Source organism: Nesoenas mayeri (assembly GCF_963082525.1).
Source record: "Nesoenas mayeri genome assembly, chromosome: W".
Classification (NCBI taxonomy): domain Eukaryota; kingdom Metazoa; phylum Chordata; class Aves; order Columbiformes; family Columbidae; genus Nesoenas; species Nesoenas mayeri.
The window spans coordinates 3,154,988-3,176,827 of NC_137553.1; the positions used below are offsets into that span (position 1 = coordinate 3,154,988).

The 21,840-nt window shown below is 46.1% G+C and overlaps 1 protein-coding gene across 1 annotated transcript in view; it reads right to left on the bottom strand.

Annotated features, from left to right (window-relative positions):
- The window catches only part of LOC308051442 (zinc finger protein 462-like), a gene marked incomplete at both ends in the record, with an annotated part of 69,290 nt that overhangs the window by 39,945 nt on the left and 7,505 nt on the right, over positions 1 to 21,840 (bottom strand). Inside the window, 3 exons of the mRNA XM_080361874.1 lie at positions 9,914 to 10,032; positions 17,817 to 17,920; positions 19,520 to 19,684. Of these exons, the coding sequence (XP_080218000.1) occupies positions 9,914 to 10,032; positions 17,817 to 17,920; positions 19,520 to 19,684 (388 nt within the window). The remainder of the gene's footprint in view (positions 1 to 9,913; positions 10,033 to 17,816; positions 17,921 to 19,519; positions 19,685 to 21,840) is intronic.

The following is a 21,840-nucleotide window of genomic DNA, read 5'->3' on the forward strand; positions in this document are numbered from 1 at the left end:
GTGCACCCTCAGTAACTTAGCAGACGACACCAAATTGGGTGGGAGTGTTGATCTGCTGGAGGGTAGGAAGGCCATAGAGAGGGATCTGGACCAGCTGGATTGTTGGGCTGAGGCCAATTGTATGACATTTAACAAGGCCAAGTGCCAGGTCTTGCACTTGGGTCACAACAACCCCAGGCAGCTCTACGGGCTTGGGGAAGAGTAGCTGGAAAGCTGCATGGCAGAAAGGGGTCTGGGGGTGTTGATTAACACCTGGCTGAATATGAGCCAGCAGTGTGCCCAGGTGGCAAAAAGGACCAGCAGCATCCTGGCTTGTATCAGGAATACCGTGGCCAGCAGGACTAGAGAAGTGATTGCGCCACTGTACTCAGCACTGGTGAGGCTGTACCTTGAATACTGTATTCAGTTTTGGGCCCCTCATCATAAGAAGGACATTGAGGTACTAGAGAGAGTGCAGAGGAGGGTGACAAAGCCAGTGAGGGGCCTGGAGCACAAGTCTTATGAGGAGCAGTTGAAGGAACTGAGGCTGTTTAGCCTTGAGAAAAGGAGGCTGAGGAGAGACCTTATTGCTGTCTACAACTACCTGAAAGGAGGCTGTAGCACACAGGGTGTTGGTTTCTTCTCCCAGGTAGCACATGATAGGATGAGAGGAAATGGCCTCAAGTTGCACCAGGGGAAGTTTAGATTGGATATTAGGAAAAAACTGTTCACGGAAAGGGTTGTCAGGCTGCCCTGGGAAGTGGTTGAGTCACCATCCCTGGAGATGTTTAAAAGGTGTTTAGATGAGGTTCTTAGGGACATGGTTTAGTGCTAGAGTTACGTTAGGTTATGGTTGGACTCGATGATCCTGAGGATCTCTTCTAACTGAAATGCCTCTATGATTCTATGATTCTTTTCAGTGGTGCCCAATTATAGGATGAGGGGCAACTGGCACAGACTGAAAATAGGAGGTTGCATTTGAATATGCAGAGAAACTTCTTTATTTTGAGGGTGCCAGAGCACTGGAACAGGCTGCCCAGAGAAATTGGGGAGTTTCCTCTGGAGACATACAAAACCTGCCTGGATGTATTCCTGTGTGGTAGCAAAGACACAAGGGTTATAGATGTGTTAGAAACCATGGAAGCACCTGAGAATAGTTACAAAGGAATTAGGGCTTCTCACTGCAAAAATGTGGCAGGATCAATAGCCCAGCTGAAGTGCATCTAGACGAATGCACGTAGCACAGGCAACAAACAGGAGGAGCTGGAAGCCATTGTGCAGCAGAAAAACTATGATGTAGTTGCCATCACAGAAACATGGTGGGATGACTCCCACAACTGGAGTGCTGCATTGGATGGCTGTAAACTCTTCAGAAGGGAGAGGCAAGGAAAGAGAGGAGGTGGGGTAGCCCTGTATCTTAGGGAGTTTTTTGATTGTCTAGAGCAGGGGTGTCAAACTTTTTCACTGTAATTTTAGGACTGTAGAAATATAGGAGTAGTTACATTTATACAGTCCTAAAATTAAATGTAACTACTCCTATATTTCTACAGTCCTAAAATTACATTTGACCCTTTGAAGGCAACCGTGAGGCTGGTGTGGCCCCCAGTGAAAAAGAGTTTGACACCCCTGATTTAGAGCATGATGAGGGTGACAATATGGTTGAGTGTTTATGGGTAAGAATTAAGGGGAAGGCCAACGAGGCAGATATCTTGTTGGGAATCTGTTACAGACCACCCAACCAGGATAAAGAGGCAGATGAAACATTCTGCAGGTAGCTGGGAGAGGTTTTACAATCACTAGCCCTTGTTCTCGTGGGGGACCTGAACTTACCAGATGTCTGCTGGAAATAAAACACAAAAGAGAGGAAACAGTCTAGGAGGCTCCTGGAGCATATGGAAGACAGCTTCCTGACACAGCTGGTCAGTGAGCCAACTAGGGAAGGTGCTCCACTGGACTTGTTCTTTGTGAAAAGAGAAGGATGCATGGATAATGTGTCGGTTGGAGATTGCCTTGGGCACAGCGATCATGAAATGATTGAATTTTAATTTCTTGGAGACATAAGGAGGATGGTCAACATAACTGCTACCTTGGACTTTCAAAGGGCAGACTTTGACCTGGTTAGAAGGCTGCTTGGCAGAGTCCCTTGGGAGACAGTTCTGAAGGGCAAAGGAGTCCAGGAAGGCTCGTCACTCTTCAAGAAGGAAATCTTAGAGGCATAGGAGCAGGCTGTGCCTGTGTGCCAAAAGAAGAGCCAGTGGGGAAGAAGATTGACCTGGCTGGAACTCGGGAATAAAAAGACAATTTATAACCTTTGGAAGAAGTAGCAGGCTACTCTAGAGGACTATAAGGATGCTGTGAAGTTACGCAAGGAGAAAATTAGCAGGATTAACGCTCAGTTAGAGCTAAGTCTGGATACTGCCATAAAGGGAACAAGAAATGTTTCTATAAATACATCAGCAACAAAGGGAGGGCTAAGGAGAATCTCCATCCTTTAGTGAATGCGGGGTGCAGTATAGTGACAAAGGGTGAAGAAAAGGGTGAGGTACTGAATGCCTTCTTTGCCTCAGTCTTTAACAGTAAGACCAGTTGTGCTCCAGGTACACAGCCCCCTGAGCCAGAAGACAGGGATGGGGAGCAGAATGAAGCCCAAATAATCCAAGGGGAAATGGTTAGCGACCTGCTACACCACTTAGACACACACAAGTCTATAGGGCCAGAGGGGATCCATCCATCCATGGGTACTGAGGGAGCTGGCGGAGGTGCTCACCAAGCCGCTTTCCATCATTTATCAGCAGTCCTGGCTAACCGGGTTTGTCCCAGTTGATTGGAAAGTAGCAAATGTGACATCCATTGTGGCAGTTGCACATCTCCCTCAGATCTGGAGCCTTCAATGGGGCAGTTGATGTCTCTCTTAGCACCTTTTGTGCCCCACTGTGCCTGTCCCCATGTATACACCTAGGGTGGTACCAAGGTGTTGATAGTCACATCCTCCCGTACCCTGGAGCAGGGTGACTTCACCTCCACCAGCTGGTGGGGCAGGAGGGGTGGGACCCTGAATCAATTGACAGGGTTGTTAACAAAGAAGGTGCCCAGAGTAGCTGCAAAGCTTCTGGACTATGTTGTCCAGAAGCCCACAGCCAGATCTGACCAGACTATAAAATGGGGTCCCTGCCGAAGGCCCCCTTTGGAGTGGTCTTCTCAGAGCAGTGGATCTGTGAACTGGAGTCCTCCCTTTAGACTAGGACACCATCTAAGGAGACTTCCCAGGATTGAGAGCACCTCACCTCCTCGTTTGGGTGAGTGGTTATTTACTGGATATATCCTTGAATGAATCCTTGCCTAACCCAGGCAAGTGAGAGTCCTTGCCTAACCAGGCAAGTGTGAGTCCTTGCCTAACCCAGGAGAGTGATTATTTCTTGTGGGTACCCTGGGGTCAGAGGACTCTGATTTTCTTTCTTGTGAGTGTATGCATGCATGCTGTGGATCCTCATTATTCTTATGTTGTACCCCAATAATCTCCTCAACAGTTATCTGAACCTGTATTTTATGTTGTTGGAGTGCTAACTGTTTCTAGTCAGTTTATTGGCTGAACTTTTCTGGCTAGAATAAAGTCTGTTTGGGAACTTGTTGTCCACCTAAAACTGACTTTGGGGTGCCTCTGTGACACCCAACTACAAGAAGGGCCAGATGGAGTATCTGATGAATTACAGGCCTGTCAGTCTGACCTCGGTGCTGGGGAAGGTCATGGAACAGAACATCCTGAGTGCCATCATGTGGCACATACAAGACAACCAAGTGCTCAGGCCCAGTCAGCATGGGTTTATGAAAGGTTGCTTGACCAACTTGATCTCCTTCTATGACAAAGTGACTCAATGGATGAGGGAAAGGCTGTGCATGTTTTGTACTTAGACTTCAGAAAAGCTTTTGACATTATTTCCCACAGCATTCTCCTGGAGAAACTGGCTGCCTATGCCTTGGATGGGTACAAACTCTGCTGGGTAAAAAACTGGCTGGATGGCCGGACCCAAAGACTTGTGGTGAATGGAGTCAAATCCACTTGGTGGCCAGTCAGAAGTGGTGTTCCCCAGGGCTCAGTATTTGGGCGAGTTCTGTTTAATATCTTTATGGATGATCTGGACAAAGGGATTGAGTGCAACCTTGGTAAGTTTGCAGATAACGCCAAGTTGGGTGGGAGTGTGGATATGCTTGATGGTAGGAAGGCTCTACAGAGGCATCTAGACCAGCTGGATTGATAGGCTGAGGCCAATTGTATGAGATTCAACAAGGCCAAGTGCCGGGGTCCTGCACTTGCATCACAACAACTCTATGCAGTGCTACAGGGTTGGGGAAGAGTGGCTGGAAAGCTGCCTGGCAGAAAAGGATCTGTGGGTATTCATTGATAGCTGGCTGAACATGAGCCAGCACTGTTCCCAGGTGGTCAAAAAGGCCAATAGCATCCTGGCTTGTAACGGAAATAGTGTGGCCAGCAGGACTAGGGAAATTATTATCCCACTGTACCTGGCGTTGGTGAGGCCACGATTCAAATACTGTCTTCAGTTTTGGGCCATTCACTACAAGAAAGACATTGAGGTACTAGAGAGAGTGCAGAGAAGGGCAAAGAAGCTGGTGAGCGATCTGGAGAATAAGTCTTATGAGGAACAGCTGAGGGAGCTGGGGCTGTTTAGCCTGGAGAAAAGGAGGCTGATTGGAGACCTTATTGCAGTCTACAACTATCTGAAAGGAGGTTGTAGCATGGAAGGTGTCAGTCTCTTCTCCCAAGTAGCACATGACAGGATGAGAGGAAATGGCCTCAAGTGTCGCTAGGGAAGGTTCATATTGGATATTAGGAAAAATTCATTCATGGAAATGGTTGTCAGACACTGGAACAGGCTGCCCAGGGAAGTGGTTGAGTCACCAAGGTGTTTAAAAGATGTATAGATGAGGTTCTAAGGGACATGGTTTAGTACCAGAGTTAGATTATGTTTGGAATTGATGATCCTGTGGGTCTCTTCCAACCAAAATGTTTCTATGATCTGCTCTAGGTGAGCCTGCTTTAGCAGATGGGTTGGACTAGGTGATCTCCAGAGATCCCTTCCAACCCAAACCATTCTGTGATTCTTTGATAGTCCAGAGAAAGTGATCCAGAGTGAGAGTGAAAAAATGACCACTGCCTGGAGCAAGCGACCCCCCATACATAGGGGGTAACTCAAAGAGAGAATGAGTATTTGCTACCCAGAAAGAAAGGGAGGAGCAGCTCAACGCAGAAAAAGAGACAGAACGATTCACAAAGAGATGGTGGGAGATCCCGAGGAAGAGAGAGCTTGATGGACAGAGAGAGAGGATGGCCGAGAATAAAAAAGGGCAGGGAGTAGGATTTGAACCAAAGAGAGGGAGATAGGGCAGGACACAGGGTGGTGGTATGGCAACCCAGAGAGAGAGGAACCAAGAGATCCACAAAGAGACAGGGTGGAGGAAAAAGAAGGAGAGGGGTGGAGAGAGGGAGGAGGGGAGAGAAAGTTGTCAGGCAGGGGTGGGGCAACCAAGAGAGAAAAGCAGAGGTCAACCCAGAGAGAAAAAGAGAGGGATGGGTCAACCGAGAATGAGACCCAGAGAAAGAAAGAGGGTATCCGAGAGAGAGACAAAGAGCACACCAGAGAGGTCAACCCAGAGAGAAAGATCAAGAGGATGATCCAAAGAAGGATGACTCAAAGGAGATGTACAGCAACCCATAGAGAGAGGGTAACCCACAGAGAGGGGAGAAAGAGAGAGAAAGTGAGAGCAAGAGAGGTTGGCTAAGCAGGGAGGGGGCATGGGGGATGCAGGGACAGAGAAGGCAAGCCAAAAAGGGGGTGGAGAACCAGAGCGACCAGGGTAAAGGTCAACTGGAAGAGAAAGAGAGAGATTAACCCAAAGGGGGATGGTATGGGATGGGGGATGACAAAGAGGATGATCTAGAATGAGAGAAGGAGGGCGGCCCAGTAAGAGAAAAGGAGAGAGAGCATGTTGCCCTGAGAGAGAAAATGACCCGGGGTGGGGGAGGGTATATACATGCATGCAACCCAAAGCTTATGACCCAGAGAGAGCATTTGACCCAGAGAGCAAGAGTGAACTCTCTCTCAAGGGAGAGCTTGGGCAAAATAATATATAATTATAATATAATATGAGGGTTACCCATGACAAGCTCTGGGACGACATGGCCAATGTTAGAAGAATGAGGCGTTAGCAAGGGCCCTCAACCTGTTGCTCTGAGATGTGCTTGGTAAACTGCAGCACACTTGAAGTATTACAGAGATAAGCCAGGAGCGTACCTGATCTGATGAACACAAATGGCAAACTGGTAATGGACAAGGAGAAGACTGAGGTACTCAACAACTTTTTTGCCTCAGTCTTCACTGGCAAGCTCTCTTCCCACATCTCTCAAGTGGAAAATGAACAGGGATTGGGTAAGCAAAGTCCCTCCCACTGTAAGAGAAGGTCCGCTTTGAGACCACCTGAGGAATCTGAACATACATAAGTCTATGGGACCTGATGAGATGCATTCCAAAGTCCTGAGGGAATTGGCTGATATAGTTGCCAGGCCACCCTTCATGATATTTGAGAAGTCCTGGTAGTCAGGTGAAGTCCCTGGTGACTGGAAAAAGGGAAACATCACACCCATTTTTAAAAAGGGTAGAAAGGAGGACTCCAGGAACTACCGACCTGTCAGCCTCACCTCTGTGCCTGGGAAGATCGTGGCACATGGAGGACAGGGAGAGGATTCAAGACAGCCAGCATGGCTTCACCAACAGCAAGTCCTGCCTGACCAACCTAGTGGCCTTCTGTGATAGAGTGACTACATCAGTGAACAAGGGAAGAGCTATGGATGTCATCTATCTGGACTTCTGTAAGGCCTTTGACACAGTCCCCTACAACATCTTTCTCTCTAAATTGGAGAGAGATGAATTTGGTGGATGGACTGTATGGTCTATGAGGAACTGGTTGGATGGTCACATCCAAAGAGTAGTGGAAAACAGCTCAGTTTCCAGATGGAGATCAGTGACAAGTGATGTCCCTCAGGGGTCCATATTGTAACCAGTACTGTTTAATATCTTCATCAGTGATATAGACACTGGGATCGAGTGCACCCTCAGAAATTTGCAGATGGCACCAAGCTGGGTGGTATGGTTGACACGGGTGAGGGATGGAATGCCATCCAGAGGGACCTGGACAAGCTCAAGAAGTGGGCCCATGTGAACCGCATGAGGTTCAACAAAGCCAAATGCAAGGTCCTGCACCTGAGTAGGGGCAACCCCTGGTATCAATACAGGTTGGGGGATGAAGGGACTGAGAACAGCCCTATGGAGAAGAACTTGGTGGTACTGGTGGATGAAAAGCTGGACATGAGTAAAAAATGTGTACTTGCAGCCCACAAAGTCAACCATATCCTGGGCTGCATCAAAAGAAGAATGGCCAGTAGGTTGAGGGAGGTGATTCCGCCCCTCTACTCCACTCTGGTGAGGCCCCACCTGGAGTACTGTCCTCAACATAGGAAAGACATGCACCTGTTGGAGAGGGTCCAGAGGAGGGTCACAAACATGATCAGAGGGATGGAAGACCTCTCCTGTGAGGACAGGCTGAGAGAGATTTGGTTGTTCAGCCTTGAGAAGAGGAGGCTCTGGGGAGACCTGATAGCGGCCTTTCAATACTTCAAGGGTGTTTATAAAGAAGATGGGGACAGACTTTTTAGTAGGGCCTGTTGAGATAGGACATGGGGTAATGGTTTTAAACTAAAAGAGGGTAGATTTAGACTAGATATAAGGAAGATTTTTTTTTTTTACAATGAGGGTGGTAAAACACTGGAACAGGTTGCCCAGAGAGGTGGTAGATGCCCCATCCCTGGAAACATCAGGCTGGACAGGTCTCTGAGCAACCTGATTTATGTGAAGATGTCCCTGCTCATTGCAGGCGGGGCTTGGACTAGATGAACTTTAAAGGTCCCTTCCAACACAAATTATTCTATGTTTCTGTGTGAGCCAGAGAAAGACAGAATGCATGCCCCAGAGATCAGAAGAGGACATGTGCCTCAGAGTCTGACTCCAAGAAAAGCATGCATGACAAAATGAGTGAGCGCACACACAATCCAGATAGACCAAGCAGGAAGCCACCACCCAGACAGAGTGAGCATGAGTGTGCAGAGCAAGAGAGAGATTGCAGCCTAGACCAAGAGCATGCACGACCACGTGCATGCGACCAGGGGAGAGAGAGAGAGCACATGTTACCCGCAGTGAAAATGCACATGCACAACCAAAAGCAAGTGCATGTGTACATCCCAGAGAGATCTTGCATGGCCCACAGAACAAGCACATAACTCAGAGAGATTATGCAAGAGTACACGCACAACCCAAGGAGACAGAGTGTGTGCCTAAAGGGAGCAGAGCCCAAAGGAGTGCACAATGTAAAGTGCACAGTCAAGAGTGCACCAAGAGACAGAGAGAGCGTATACCCCGGAGAGAGCATGTGTGACACAGATCAAGAGAGGATCACACAAGGCAGAGAGAGCACAAGACCCAGAGAGAGTTTGTGAGAGCATGCAACCCACAGAGCAAATGTACAATCCAGAGAGAGCATGAATTACTAAGAGAGCACAACCCAGAGAGGGAGAATGCAAGACGGAGAGAGAGTGTGAGTGTGCAACTCAGGGAGTACAAAATGCAGTAAGAGAGGAGCATGCAATGCAGGGAGAGTACGTGCACACACACGTGCCCCAGGGCAGGGGGCAGGGAGAGAGAGAGAGAGAGGGAGCAAGGATGCAACTCACTGAGGGAGAGTGTGTGCATACAAGAGTGCACAACCCAAAGAAAGAGCAAGAGTGCATGTGACCCAGAGTGGGCAAGTGTGAGAGTACGACCCAGAAAGCACAACACAGCGCACACTAGTCAGAATGAGCCCGTGCATGACAGAGTCCCATACAGCAACAGGAAGACCAGCACAGACTGAGACACTGTGTTCCAAAGAGAGAAAGAGTGCATGACCATGCCAGAGAGAGGAAGATGCAACTGATAGAGAGTATGTGACTGCAAGGAGTGCATGACTGAGAAAGAGAGCACAAAACCTTGACCAAGAGAGGAAGGAGGGAGCAACAGAGAGGGACAACAAGTATGTTCCCCGAGAGAGTGTGACAGAGAGAGAAGTAGGGATCATACACAACCACATATGAGATATGGGGAAAATGTGACCCAGAGAGGAAGAGCAAACATGACTGTGCATGAGAGAGAGCATGCAACGATCTGCGAGAGAGAGCACACATCTGTAAGAGAGGGAGTCACAGACATAAAGAATTGAGTGACCGAGTGAGGGAGAGCATGTGCCATCACACCCAAGAGAAGAACAGCATGCACAGCCTAGAGAGGGAGAGTGAGCACAACCATACACAAGGCTGAGCAACAGGGAGCACATGACTATGAGAGTGAGAGGAAGCAAGCAAAAATCAGCTCATGAGAGCACAGCTGCACATGAAGAGGGAGAGCAAGCACAATCGTGAGAGTGAGCAAGCAAGAAAGATAACACATGACAGAGGCCACACACAACCGCATGAGAGAGAGGGAGATCACAACCTAGAGAGGGAGAATGAATGTGACTGAGTGTGAGGTAGAGGGGGAAAGCAGGAGAGCAAGTGCAACCATGCACAAGGTTGATTGAAAGGGAACACAACAAAAGTGAGAGGGAGCACGTGACCACACGTGGGAGAGGGAGAGTGCACAACAGCACAAGAAGAGCTTGTGACCACGCAAGAGAGTGCGGAGAGCATGTGCGATTGCCCATAAGAGAAAGAGAAGGAGCATGACTGTGTGTGAGATTGATCAGGAGGGAGCACAAAAGAGCAAGTATGTGTGCCTGAGTGCAAAAGAAAGAGACTGAGAGAGGACAAGCATGAGCAAGGAACTGATTGACTTACCAGCATGAGCTTTGAGTATATGGGTTTTCAAGCGGCTATTGTAAGAGGACTTAAATGGACAGAGCTTGCAACGGAATGGCTTATGGTGTCCATGATGAGTCTGCATATGGCGATCCAGACTGATCAAAAGACAGACAAAAAAAGAGAAACAAAACAGTAAATCATTTTAGCTATTCCTTCAGATGCAAGCCAAAAGCCTATTAACAAAAATAAATTTTAAATAAGAGCAGGCCAGGCTCAGCTATCCTTCTCATGCTGATTCTTTATATCAAACAGGTCTGTGTACAGAACAAGGCAGAATCTGATCTGAGGAAGAAAGAGATCTGTGACCAATTTTATCACACAGAATGCAAGCCACTTAAACTCAATAAGGCAAAATTACTATCAATTAAATTATACCAAATCCAGACTAACAAGAGAATCATTAATAGTATAAAGGATATTTGAGAAAAATACAAAAACAAACAAGAAAAACCCCAAACAGAACAATAAAAATATTAATACAGGATTTTTCTGCAAAGTGTTTTTGTGAAAATATGCCTCCTTTTTTCCTCTTAAGGAAAGGAAAATATTTTTCTAAGTCTATTGAAGAAACCTTCATTTGGTTACAGCAGCAAAAGCAGATTAGACAGCCCCAGAGAGGGAAGGTCACAGCCAAGCTGTCTATAGTCAATGAATTTTAGGAGTAAAAGGTGGCAGTTTCAGATGTAATGGACTGGGAGACCCTGAATGAAGCTCAACAACAGAAGAAGGGGTGGAAAAGACCAGATGCTATTTTTCTGTGGGGGAAATCAGAGCAACAGAAAGCCAGACATTGAAGGGGAAGAGAATTTATCACCCATCTCCATGGCTTCGGATCAGGATGGAGACATTTCTAATACAGTCTCTTCTTTGGGAATGCTTTGTGATATAAGAGTAGTCTGAGCCTGTTTATGTGCAGCAGTGAAACAAGAAAGTATGGACAAGTTTGGAGAGGGTTAGTTTATTTATCTTCCTCCCTGTCCTGGTTTTGTTAAAAACAAGTTTCTCTTTTAGTGAATTTGCTTGTCAGCTAAACCTTTCATATTAGCTGCATTTTCCTGGAGAACCAGATACATGTTTTGGTAAACATAGCAATGGAATGCGAGGTTATTGATAACGAATTGATGCACCTCTTGCAAGAGGGGCAACGAGAAACAGGTGACCAAGAAGCTGACCAACTGAGTATAACATCCCATTCACGTGAATACTTCATATAAAAGTGGGAGATCACGAGGATCTCGTCCCTTCTTTTCCTTATGGCTGACATTAGGAGAGGACCTTGCTAGTCATCCCTGCGAACTGAGGCCTAGTGAGAGACTGAATCCAGCTCTGGTTGGCTGCAGAGTCCAATCCAGGACTTCGGGTGCCAGCTCTGCAGTTGCTGACACTTTCAAGATTGGTTTTGTATATTTTGTATTATTTTCTCTATTTTTATTAGTAGCATTAGTGAAACACTTTTAATTTTTCCAACTCTCTTCTCTCTGTTCTTCTTTCCCTCCCGATTGCCTGTCCTGAGTGGGAAGGGGGGAGAGGGAGGGGCAGAAGGGGAGAGAGGGAGGGGCTGAAGGGGGAGTGAGGGAGAGAGGAGGTTAACAATACATCTGCTACGGTTTTATTGTCACCCCGCAATCAAAACCTCGACACTCCCAAACCACCATCCTAATAGAATAGTTCCAGGCATACTATAGCTTTATTTCCTATTAATTTATCTAAATTGTCCTGTTTTTTTCTAGTGAATATCAAGATCTAGATCAAATTGAGTCTACTCCAGCCCCTCATGCTACACAGGGTCTCACAGGATCTTCAGTCTCAGACTGACAGAGCCTGAGCCAAGAAAATCCCTGTTGACCAGTGCTGACACCAAAGTCTGTGTATTCAAAGATCTAATGATAGCAAACCCAAAAAACAGACTATATATCCAATTTCAGGGCTACTTTCATCATAAATCTAACAGGGAGTTTGTGGTAAGATATTTTTTCCCTATTTCTCTGGACTACCAGTATGTCTCCTAAATAAGAGAGGCTAAACATTTGTAGTCAGTATTTCATTTAAAAACCCCACATTTTAAATAGATGATAGAAAATGACCTGGTATAAAACTAAAACAGATTACCAAAGATGTATACAATACATATCTCAAGCTCAGCACTGACTTTAACAACTACTCCCAGCACATCATAAGCTTGTACTCAAAGAGTTCCTGAGGAAGGATGCAACTTTCCATATTACAAGCAAGTTACTGTATGGAGCTGTTAGAGGAACCCCTCCTTACCCTCTCAGCTACCTTTAGAGTACATATATGAGGCTCTGGGTATGGTAGATGAAGGACATGATGAGAAAGAAGAGGAGGAATCCATGTAAGTACTCTCACCAAGGTCAGATCAACCCCTCACATCAAGACCTGCATTAAGACCAGTGCAAAAAAGAAAAAATGGCGAGTTACGGTCATCGGCGACTCTCTCCTGAGTGGAATGGAGGCATCCATTTGCAGACAGGATCCTTTTTTTCCAGGGAAGTTTGTTGCCTCCCTGGGACCCAAATCAGGGATGTAACCAGACAACTGATGAGCTTAGTACAGCCTTCAGACTATTACATCCCGTTCTTTCATGTGGGTACTAATGAGCACAATGAAAAGGTCAGGGTCAATCAAAAGAGATTTCAGGGCACTGGGAAGAATGCTAAAAGATTCAGGAGCATAGGTAGTGTCTTCCTCAGTATTCCCAGTGATAGAGTCAATGGAATAAACAGGTGTGCCCAAGACATCAATACCTGGCTCCAGGACTGGTGCCTCCACCAGAACTTTGGTTTTTATAACCATGGAAGAGTCTACAAGACATAAGGTACACTGGGGCCTGACAGGATCCACCTGTCCCAATGGGGAAAATGCTTCTTGGCTTGTAAGCTGGCAGAACCATTTGAGAGGGCTTTAAATTAGAATTGATGGGGGAAGGGGATGCCATCAGGAGAACTGAAGGTAAGCCAAGGGTTAGCATGGCATTGCCTGAGGGTGGTAATGCTAATGGGAATATTTACACTGCTCCAGGGAGCATGGAGGGTTTAGAAGCACATCTGAAATGCTTGTACACCAACACATGCAGTATGAGAAACAAACAGGATGAACTGGAAGCATTAGTCTGTTCCCAGACATATGTCACTGATATTAGTGAGACTTGGTGGAATGAATTCCATGACTGGAGTGCTGGGATGGAGAGCTACAGGCTATTCAGGAGGGATAAGCAAGGCAAGTGAGGTGGAGGTGTCACACTATGTGTAAAGGAGAGGTTTGACTGGACAGACCTTACAATTAGTGATTATGTGGTTGAGAGCCTCTGGGTGAGGATTAGGGGGATGGAAAACAAAGGACATGTAGTAGTGGGTGTCTACTACCAATCGCCCAGCCAGCATGTAAGCGCTGATGTAGGCAATCAGGAGAAATCTCTGGATCAGGAGCCATGGTCCTAATGGGAGATTTCAACTTCCCAGGCATCAGCTGGGAATATCATACTGCTGTGAAAAGCAGGTCTTGGAAATTCCTGAAGTTTGTAGAAGAAAACTTCTTGTCCCAGATACTCAGTGAGCCAGCTAGGAAAGATGCCCTCCTAGCCTTGCTATTTGTGAGTAGAGAAGGACTTCTGTGGGATGTGATGGTAGGTGGCTGTCTTGGCCACAGTGATCATGAAATGATTGAGTTTAAAATGTAATGCAAAAAAATGACAGCAGAATTGCTACCTTGGGCTTCAGGAGAGCAAACTTGAAGCTATTCAGGGAGTTACTTAGCAGTGTCCCCTGGGGATCTGCTTTTGAGGGCTTAGGGATCCATGAGTGCTGGTCAGGTTTTAAGAATGACACACACAGGCAATTCCACTGTGTCAAAAGTCAAGCAAGCGGGGCAGAAGACCACCTTGGCTGAACAGGGAACTCCTTGTGGAGCTCAAGAGGAAAAGAAATTGTATGATCTTTGTAAGTGAGGTCAGGCTTTGCAGGAAGATTACAAAGCTGTGGTTCACATATGCAGGGAGAAGACATGAAAGGCCAAAGCTCAACTAGAGGCAGTGCTGTGTCAAACAAGGAGAAAGTCTTTTTAAAGTACATTAACAACAAGAGGAAGCCCAAGAAAAACATTGAGCTGACACTTGATGACGATGGTCATCTGACTAATAGGGATGAAAAAAAGGTGGAAACATCCAATGCTTTTTTTCCACAGAATCACAGAATGTTAGGGATTGGAAGGGACCTCAGAAAATCATCTAGTCCAATCCCCCTGCCAGGGCAGGAACACCTAGATGAGATTGCACAGGAAGGTGTCCAGGTGGGTTTTGAATGTCTCCAGAGTAGGAGACTCCACAACCTCCCCGGGCAGCCTGTTCCAGTGTTCTGTCACCCTCACTGAGAAGAAGTTTCTTCTCATATTTAAGTGTAATCTCCTGTGCTCCAGTTTGTACCCATTGCCCCTTGTCCTATCACTGGTTGTCACTGAGAAGACCCTGGCTCCATCCTCGTGACACTGACCCTTTACATATTTATAAAAATGAATGAGGTCACCCCTCAATCTCCTCTTCTCCAAGCTAAAGAGACCCAGCTCCCTCAGCCTTTCCTCGTAAGGGAGATGCTCCACTCCCTTAATCATCTTTGTGGCTCTGTGCTGGACTCTCTCAAGCAGTTCCCTGTCCTTCTTGAACTGAGGGGCCCAGAACTGGACACAATATTCCAGATGCAGTCTTACCAGGGCAGAGTAGAGGGGGAGGGAGGAGAACCTGTCTCGACCTACTAACCACCCCCCTTCTAATACACCCCAGGATGCCATTGGCCTTCTTGGCCACAAGAGCACAGTGCTGACTCATGGTCATCCTGCTGTCCAGCAGGACCCCCAGGTCCCTCTCCCCTACACTGCTCTCTAACAGGTGATTCCCCAACTTATACTGGAACCTGGGGCTGTTCCTGCCCGGATACAAGACTCTACACCCATGACAACCAGGGCCTGTAACTGCGAGGCTGCTCTCGGCTGCCTATAGAAGGCCTCATCAACTTCCTCAGCCTGATCTGGTGGCCTGTAATAGACATCCACAACAGTATCACCCCTGCCAGCCTGCCCCTTAATTCTCACCCACAGACTCTCAACTCGCTCCTCATCCGCCCCTGAACAGTACTCAATACATTGTAGTTGCTCTCTCACGTAAAGAGCAACTCCACCACCTCGCCTGGCTGGCCTGTCTTTCCTGAGAAGGACATAGCCATCCATGACCACATTCCAGTCATGTGAGCTGTCCCACCATGTCTCTGTAATTGCCACCAGATCATAATCTCCTGACCGAACACAGGTTTCTAACTCCTCCTGCTTATTCCCCATTCTGCGTGTGTTGGTGTACAGGCATTTCAGGGAGCAAGCTGAGCACACCAACCTCAGTCTTCACTAATACTGATAGATCTTTGGCTGCCTAGTCCCCTGAGTCGGAGGACTGTGAGTGCAAGAACAGTGACTTTCCATTTGTGGACACTGAAATTGTAAGGGCCCAGCTGTATCAGATGAATGCTCACAAGTCTGTGGTGCCAGATAGGATTCATCCCAGAGTACCAAAGGAGCTAGTGGATGTTACAGCACGACCTCTCTCTATCATCTGTCAAAGGTCTTGGGAATCTGGGGAGGCCCCTGCTGACTAGAAACTCACCAGTGTTATTCCAATTTACAAGAAGGGCATGAGGGAAGACCCAGGAAACTATAGACCTATTTGTCTAACCACTCACCAGTGGTGTTCCTCAGGGCTCAGTTCTAGGGCCAATTCTGTTCAATATTTTTATCAGCGATCTGGATGCAGGAGTTGAATGCACCATTAGCAAGTTTGTTGTTGATACCAAATTGGAAGGTGTTGTTGACTCTCTCAAGGGACAAGAGGCCTTGTAGAGGGATCTGGATAGATTGGAGCATTGGGCAATCATCAGCAGCATGAAATTTAGCAAGAACAAATGCCAGATTCTGCACCTGGGATGGAGTAACACCAGACATAAGTAAAAATTGGGAGAGGAGTGGCTGGAGAGTAGCCCTGCAGAAAGGGATCTGAGGGTGCTAGTTGAGAGCAGGCTCAATAGGAGTCAGCAGTGTCCCCTGGCAGCCAAGAAGGCAAACCACATTCTGGGGTGCATTAAACACACCACAATCAAAAAGAGGTGATGATCCTGCTGTATTTAGCATTGGTGTGTCCTCACCTTGAGTACTGTGTACAGTTCTGGGCCCCACAATTTAAGAAGGATGTTAAGGTACTTGAATGCATCCAGAGGAGGGCAACAAAGCTAGTGACAGGGCTGGAAGGCATGTCCTATGAGGAACGGCTAAGGACTCTGCATTTGTCTAGTTTGGAGAAAAGGAGGCTGAGGGGCGACCTCATTGCTCTCTACAGCTTCCTGAGGAGGGCAAGCGGAGCGGAGAGGGAGGCGCTCATCTCTTCTCCCTGGTATCCAGTGATAGGATGCGTGGAAACGGCTCAAAGCTGTGTCAGGGGAGGTTCAGACTTGACATTAAGAAATATTTCTTTACCAAGAGGGTAGTCAAACACTGGAACAGGCTTCTTAGAGAGATGGTCGATGCCCCAAACCTGTCAGTGTTTAAGAGGCATTTGGACAATGCCCTCAATAACATGCTTTAACTTTTGGTCAGCCCTGAAGTGGTCAGGCAGATGGATTAGACGATTACTGTAGATCCCTTCCAACTGAATCTATTCTATTCTATTCTATTCTATTCTATTCTATTCTATTCTATTCTATTCTATTCTGTCTGGGGCTACAGGGAATGTCTGAGAATTCTCACTGAGGATGGGGCAGAAGAAAACTGTCTCCTTGCCTACAGAAAGTGTGTGCTTGTGGGAGATTTGAGGGATTTTCTTGAAGTTAATGTGTGGATGGGTTTCTATTAGATGGAGATTTGTTATTAAACTAGCCAGGCCCAAAAGAATTTCAAGGCCACCTTGGAAAGCTGAAAACAGGACCTGCTGTGGGAGTGAGGCAGTTCTACAATAACAGGGCCTCAACAAGATGTAAATCAACATATTAGCAGTGAGACTCAGGCGTGTGGACAGCTCGTGAACATAGACAATATCCAATCAGCTAATGCATGCTTGGAGCGTGGACACATGATCAAGAAATAACTGCATATATAAGGAGGCTTGTTTCTGTAATAAATGGCTTCGCTTGAATTCATATTGGATTGTGTGGAGTCCATGAGTTTTTGCCCTCGCATGTGCTGGTTGAGGAGCTGTGTTACCAAGTTAAAGGAGCTGCAGGAGGTCAGACAACTGCACAGCATGAGACTTAATGAGAAAAAAATTAACAAGATCTTCTCAGATATCCTGCAGACACAAGAACCCAAATTCCCAGTTGTACTGAAGGAGGGAAAGCCAGTGTCTGTGTTTATCAGGTTGGGAAATGGAGACTACCAAGATGGAAAAGGCTGGATATCTGGCACTGGGAGGATGGCTCCTGCTTCACCAGCATATCTGCAGCTACAGAATAGGTTCTATAGTTCTGCATTTGGATGCAAATGAGGGGCTGGGAGCTCTGTCCAATGAAGCATCAGAGCTGGCTGCACCTGAACCATCAACAGCACTGGGGGAAGTGGTGAGTGACAGCAGTGGGAGACTCCCTTCTACAGGGTAGATGCCAACCTGACCTGTACAGGGAGGTTTGCTGCTTGCTAGGAGCTCAGATCCAGGATGTTAATGAGAGACTGAAAGCCTGCCCAGCTCTTGGACTATTATTCCCTGCTGCTCATCCACATAGGAACCATGTTGTGATACTGACAGAAATATAATTGATTGTTCTCTCCTTCAACATCAAGCAACATAAAACCCAGCCATGCTAGTCTGTGCTTCTGTTGAAAACAAACCATAACTCACTTGTGCCTGAAAGCAGAGACAAAGGAGCAATACTGGCAGCTGTACTTGTCTTCTTGGGTAAACATGGCCAGAGCCAAGTGACTCCTCTCATGAGATCGCAGACCCTGCATAGACATCAAAACTCGGTCACACTGCGTGCAGTGGTAGCCCCCAGGCCTGGTTTCGTCTTCCAAGGATGCTCCAGATTCAGCTTCTGTAAATTCCACAGTGCCAGGGTCTTTGGCTCCCTCAAAACCCTCCAAAGTTGTGCTTGAAGAATCTTCAGCTTCCTGCTAAAAAACACACACCCCCCACAAAGCCATCAGTTCTCTCTCTCTTTTGCCCCTCAGTCTCTCCTATTTTAATATCTGGGTTTCCCATTGCATTCACTTTCTAAATGTATCCCTACCATACTACATTAATTACTTTTTGTGTAAAGAGAGCCTAGTCTTTAATTATAAAATGTATATACATTAAAAAACAAGCAACCCATCTCTTGGTCCCTTTCCTAAGTGTTAATTAGCATAGCATGCATTTTGCAGCAACATTAAAACTGAAAAGTATATTTATACAATGGTTTTTGGGTCTTGGATTTTAGTTTTTGTTCCCTGCTGTTTAGTATCTACTTGTTCAAAAGATGGCATTGACCTCACATAAACTTTACTTGAGAAGTGGGGAAAGAGCAGGAATCATTTGATAGAAGGAAAGCATCCCATACTGACAGTAGTATTGGATAAGCTAAAGGAAGGTCAGTGGAAGGACAATGAAAACTCTTAGGCAGAACCGTTTTGACTCTGAAGGACTCAGCTACTTTACATAGCACACAGTTGATGTCATTAAATAAGCATGCTTTAGGTCACATTCTGAGAACTGCAGAATGAGATTTTGCTGAGTACTCATTGCAGCAAGAGAAAAAGAATTACATAACCAGTTCCTGCAACCTCACCACACCTGAACTCCCTCTGCTGATATCCTGTAAAGCTGGCTGTGGAGCACAGCCTTTTCCTCATTCTAGGTGGTCTCCACTTGTATAAGGAAGAAACAGCAGCATGTTTACAATTAACCACTTGAATTGGACCCCTGGCTCAGCTGGTTATTTGAATATCATAGAATAGTTTGGGTTGGAAGGGACCTTTACAGGTCTTTTAGTACAACTCCCCTGCAATGAGCAGGGACATCAACTAGATCAGGTTGCTCAGAGCCCTGTCCAGCCTGGCTTTGAATGTTTCCAGAGATGGGGCATCTACCACCTCTCTGGGCAACCTCTTCCAGTTTTACACTATCCTCATTGTAAAAAATTTCTTCCTCAAGAAATATGTATTTGCAGCACTAAAATTTCACTTTTGCATATGGGCTGGAGAAAAAAAAAATAAAAACACAATTAAGTTTCTAAGAAAGCAGAAAAGTAGCTCAGAACAGCTGAGGGAGAAGCTCCTGCTCATAAATCAAGTCTTTGAGTAACCCATGATAACAATTCCTTTGTGACAAATAAGAAATGAGAATGAAATAGTTTTTGTGCCTCAGATGAAGAGCAGAAGAAAGTCAAAACATCTTAAAGCAAACAAAATGTGCTGCAGAAACCTGAAGAACTAGATTAGGATGTCATGCTTAACTGTTTAGAATATCCAAACCAAAACACATTTGACTCCATCGGAGCCCTCTACAGGCTTTCAGTTAGGCCTTAATATCAAACAAAAAATGCTGTCAGTTCACAGAATTCTCACCTTTACTGTAGCTGACACAGAAGAAACGTTCCCATACTGGACGTGCTTACGGAGGTGATTACAGATGGCTCGAAGCGTTGGATGAACTTCCACACAAAATTTACATTTGTAGCCAACTACTTTCCTCTCCTTAAATTTTGAAGCATCTTCCAAGTATCCAAAAGCCTATTGAAGCACATTAGTATTAATCAGTCATACTAACATAATACTGAAACATGCTTCTGATATCTCACTTTTAGGAATATACCCAGACCAGATTTTGCACCTTAAGCGAAATTGCATTTAGTGTACACATGTATTGGGTCTGGCTGAGATGGAGTTAATTTTTCCCATATCAGCCTTCATAGTGTTGTGTTTTGTATTGGTAGCTAGAAAGGTGTTGATAACTCACCAGTGTTTTGGTTACTGCCGAGCAGTGATCCCACAGCATCAAGGCTATCTCTCCAACATTTCCCTCCCTCACCCCCAACGGCCAGTAGGCTGGGGATGGGTAAGATCTTGGGAGGGGACATAACCAAGACATCTGACCCAAACTGACCGAAGGGATATTCCATACCATATGACATCTGCTCAGAAATAAATGCTAAGAGAAAGGATCGTTATTTCAGTGTTAGTCTTCTGGAGAAACCACTACATGTACTGAAGCCCTAGTTCCCAGGAAGTGGCTGGACATTGCCTGTTGATAGGAAGTAGAGAATAAATCCGTTTTCCTTTCCATCTTATTTTCTTACCTCCTGTCCTGCTGAGGAGGGGGAGTGATAGAACGGCTTGGTGGGCACTTGGTGTCCAGCCAAGGTCAGCCCACTACAACATGCTATTGTGCAAAACTTCAACCTCATTTTGTGCTGACTTCTATGGAAGTCCTCAAAATAGGTGGACAGAACATGCATAGAAAAAACCTTGAGTTTCTGCATAATAGTAGTCCTCTGTAAGACCATTTATTTTTAACTTACAAGGCCAAGACATGCTCTTTCATGGTTCCCCCCTGCCTCCAATTGTATGCTTCTCTACAGCAAGCAGAGTTACTCCAGATGGGGAGAAGGGTCTTGTGTTCACAGGAACACTTGCCCAAAGCTTGAAGATATTGGACAGATGCACATAAACATCAGTTTCTTTATCAGAAAATCTACTGAAATAGATAAGCTTGAGAAGTAAATTGATGTGTTATTTCAGGTACATTGATGAGTAGTAAAATGGGACATTTGCTAAAAAATCTATGAGAAAGCAAACAGCAGCCTTGCAATAAAAAATAAATATCAGGTACAGACAGCCATCCATGAGACCATAGAATCATAGAACAGATCGTAGAATCACTTAGGCTGTCAAATCCAACCATTAACCTAACACTGCCCAGTCCACCTCTAAACCATGTCCCTAAAAACCTCATCTCCAGGTCTTTTAAATATCTCCAGAGATGGTGACTCCATAATTTCCCAGGGCAGCCTGTTCCAATGCATGACAATCCTTTCACTGAAGAAATTTTTACTAATATCCAGCCTAAACCTCCCCTGGTACAACATGAGGCCATTTCCTCTCATCCTATCACTTGTTACTTGGGAGAAGAGACCGACACCCACCTCACTACAACCTCCTTTCAGGTAGTTATAGAAAGCTATAAAGTGTCCCCTCAGCCTCCTTTTCTCCAGGGTAAATAACCCCAGTTCCCTCAACCGCTCCTCATAAGACTTGCCCTCTGTATACTTCTTTGCCCTTCTTTGCAAAATCTCCAGCACTTCAATGTCTTTCTTGTAGTGAGAGGTCCAAAAATGAACAGAGTATTCAAGGTGCAGCCTCGCCAGCACCAAGTACAGGGTATGATCACTTCCCTAATCCTTCTGGCCACACTATTTCCATTACAAGGCAGAATGCTATTGGCCTTTTTGGCCACCTGGGCACACTGCTGGCTCATATTCAGCCACCTGTTGACCAACACCCCCAGGTCTTTTTCTGCCAGGCAGCTTTCCAGACACTCTTCTCCAAGCCTGTAGCACTACATGGGGTTGTTGTGACCCAAGTGCACGACCCGGCACTTGGCCTTGTTGAACATCATACAATTGGCCTCAGCCCATCAATCCAGCCAGTCCAGATCCCACTGTAGAGCCTCCCTACCCTCCAGCAGATCAACACTTTCTCCCAACTTGGTGTTGCCTGAAAATTTACTGAGGGTGCACTCAATCCCCTCATCCAGATTGTTGATAAAGATATTGAACAGAACTGGCCCCAATACTGAGCCCTGGGGAACACCACTTGTGACTGGCCACCAAATGGATTTGACTCCATTCACCATAACTCTTTGGGCCTGGCTATCAAGACATTTTTTT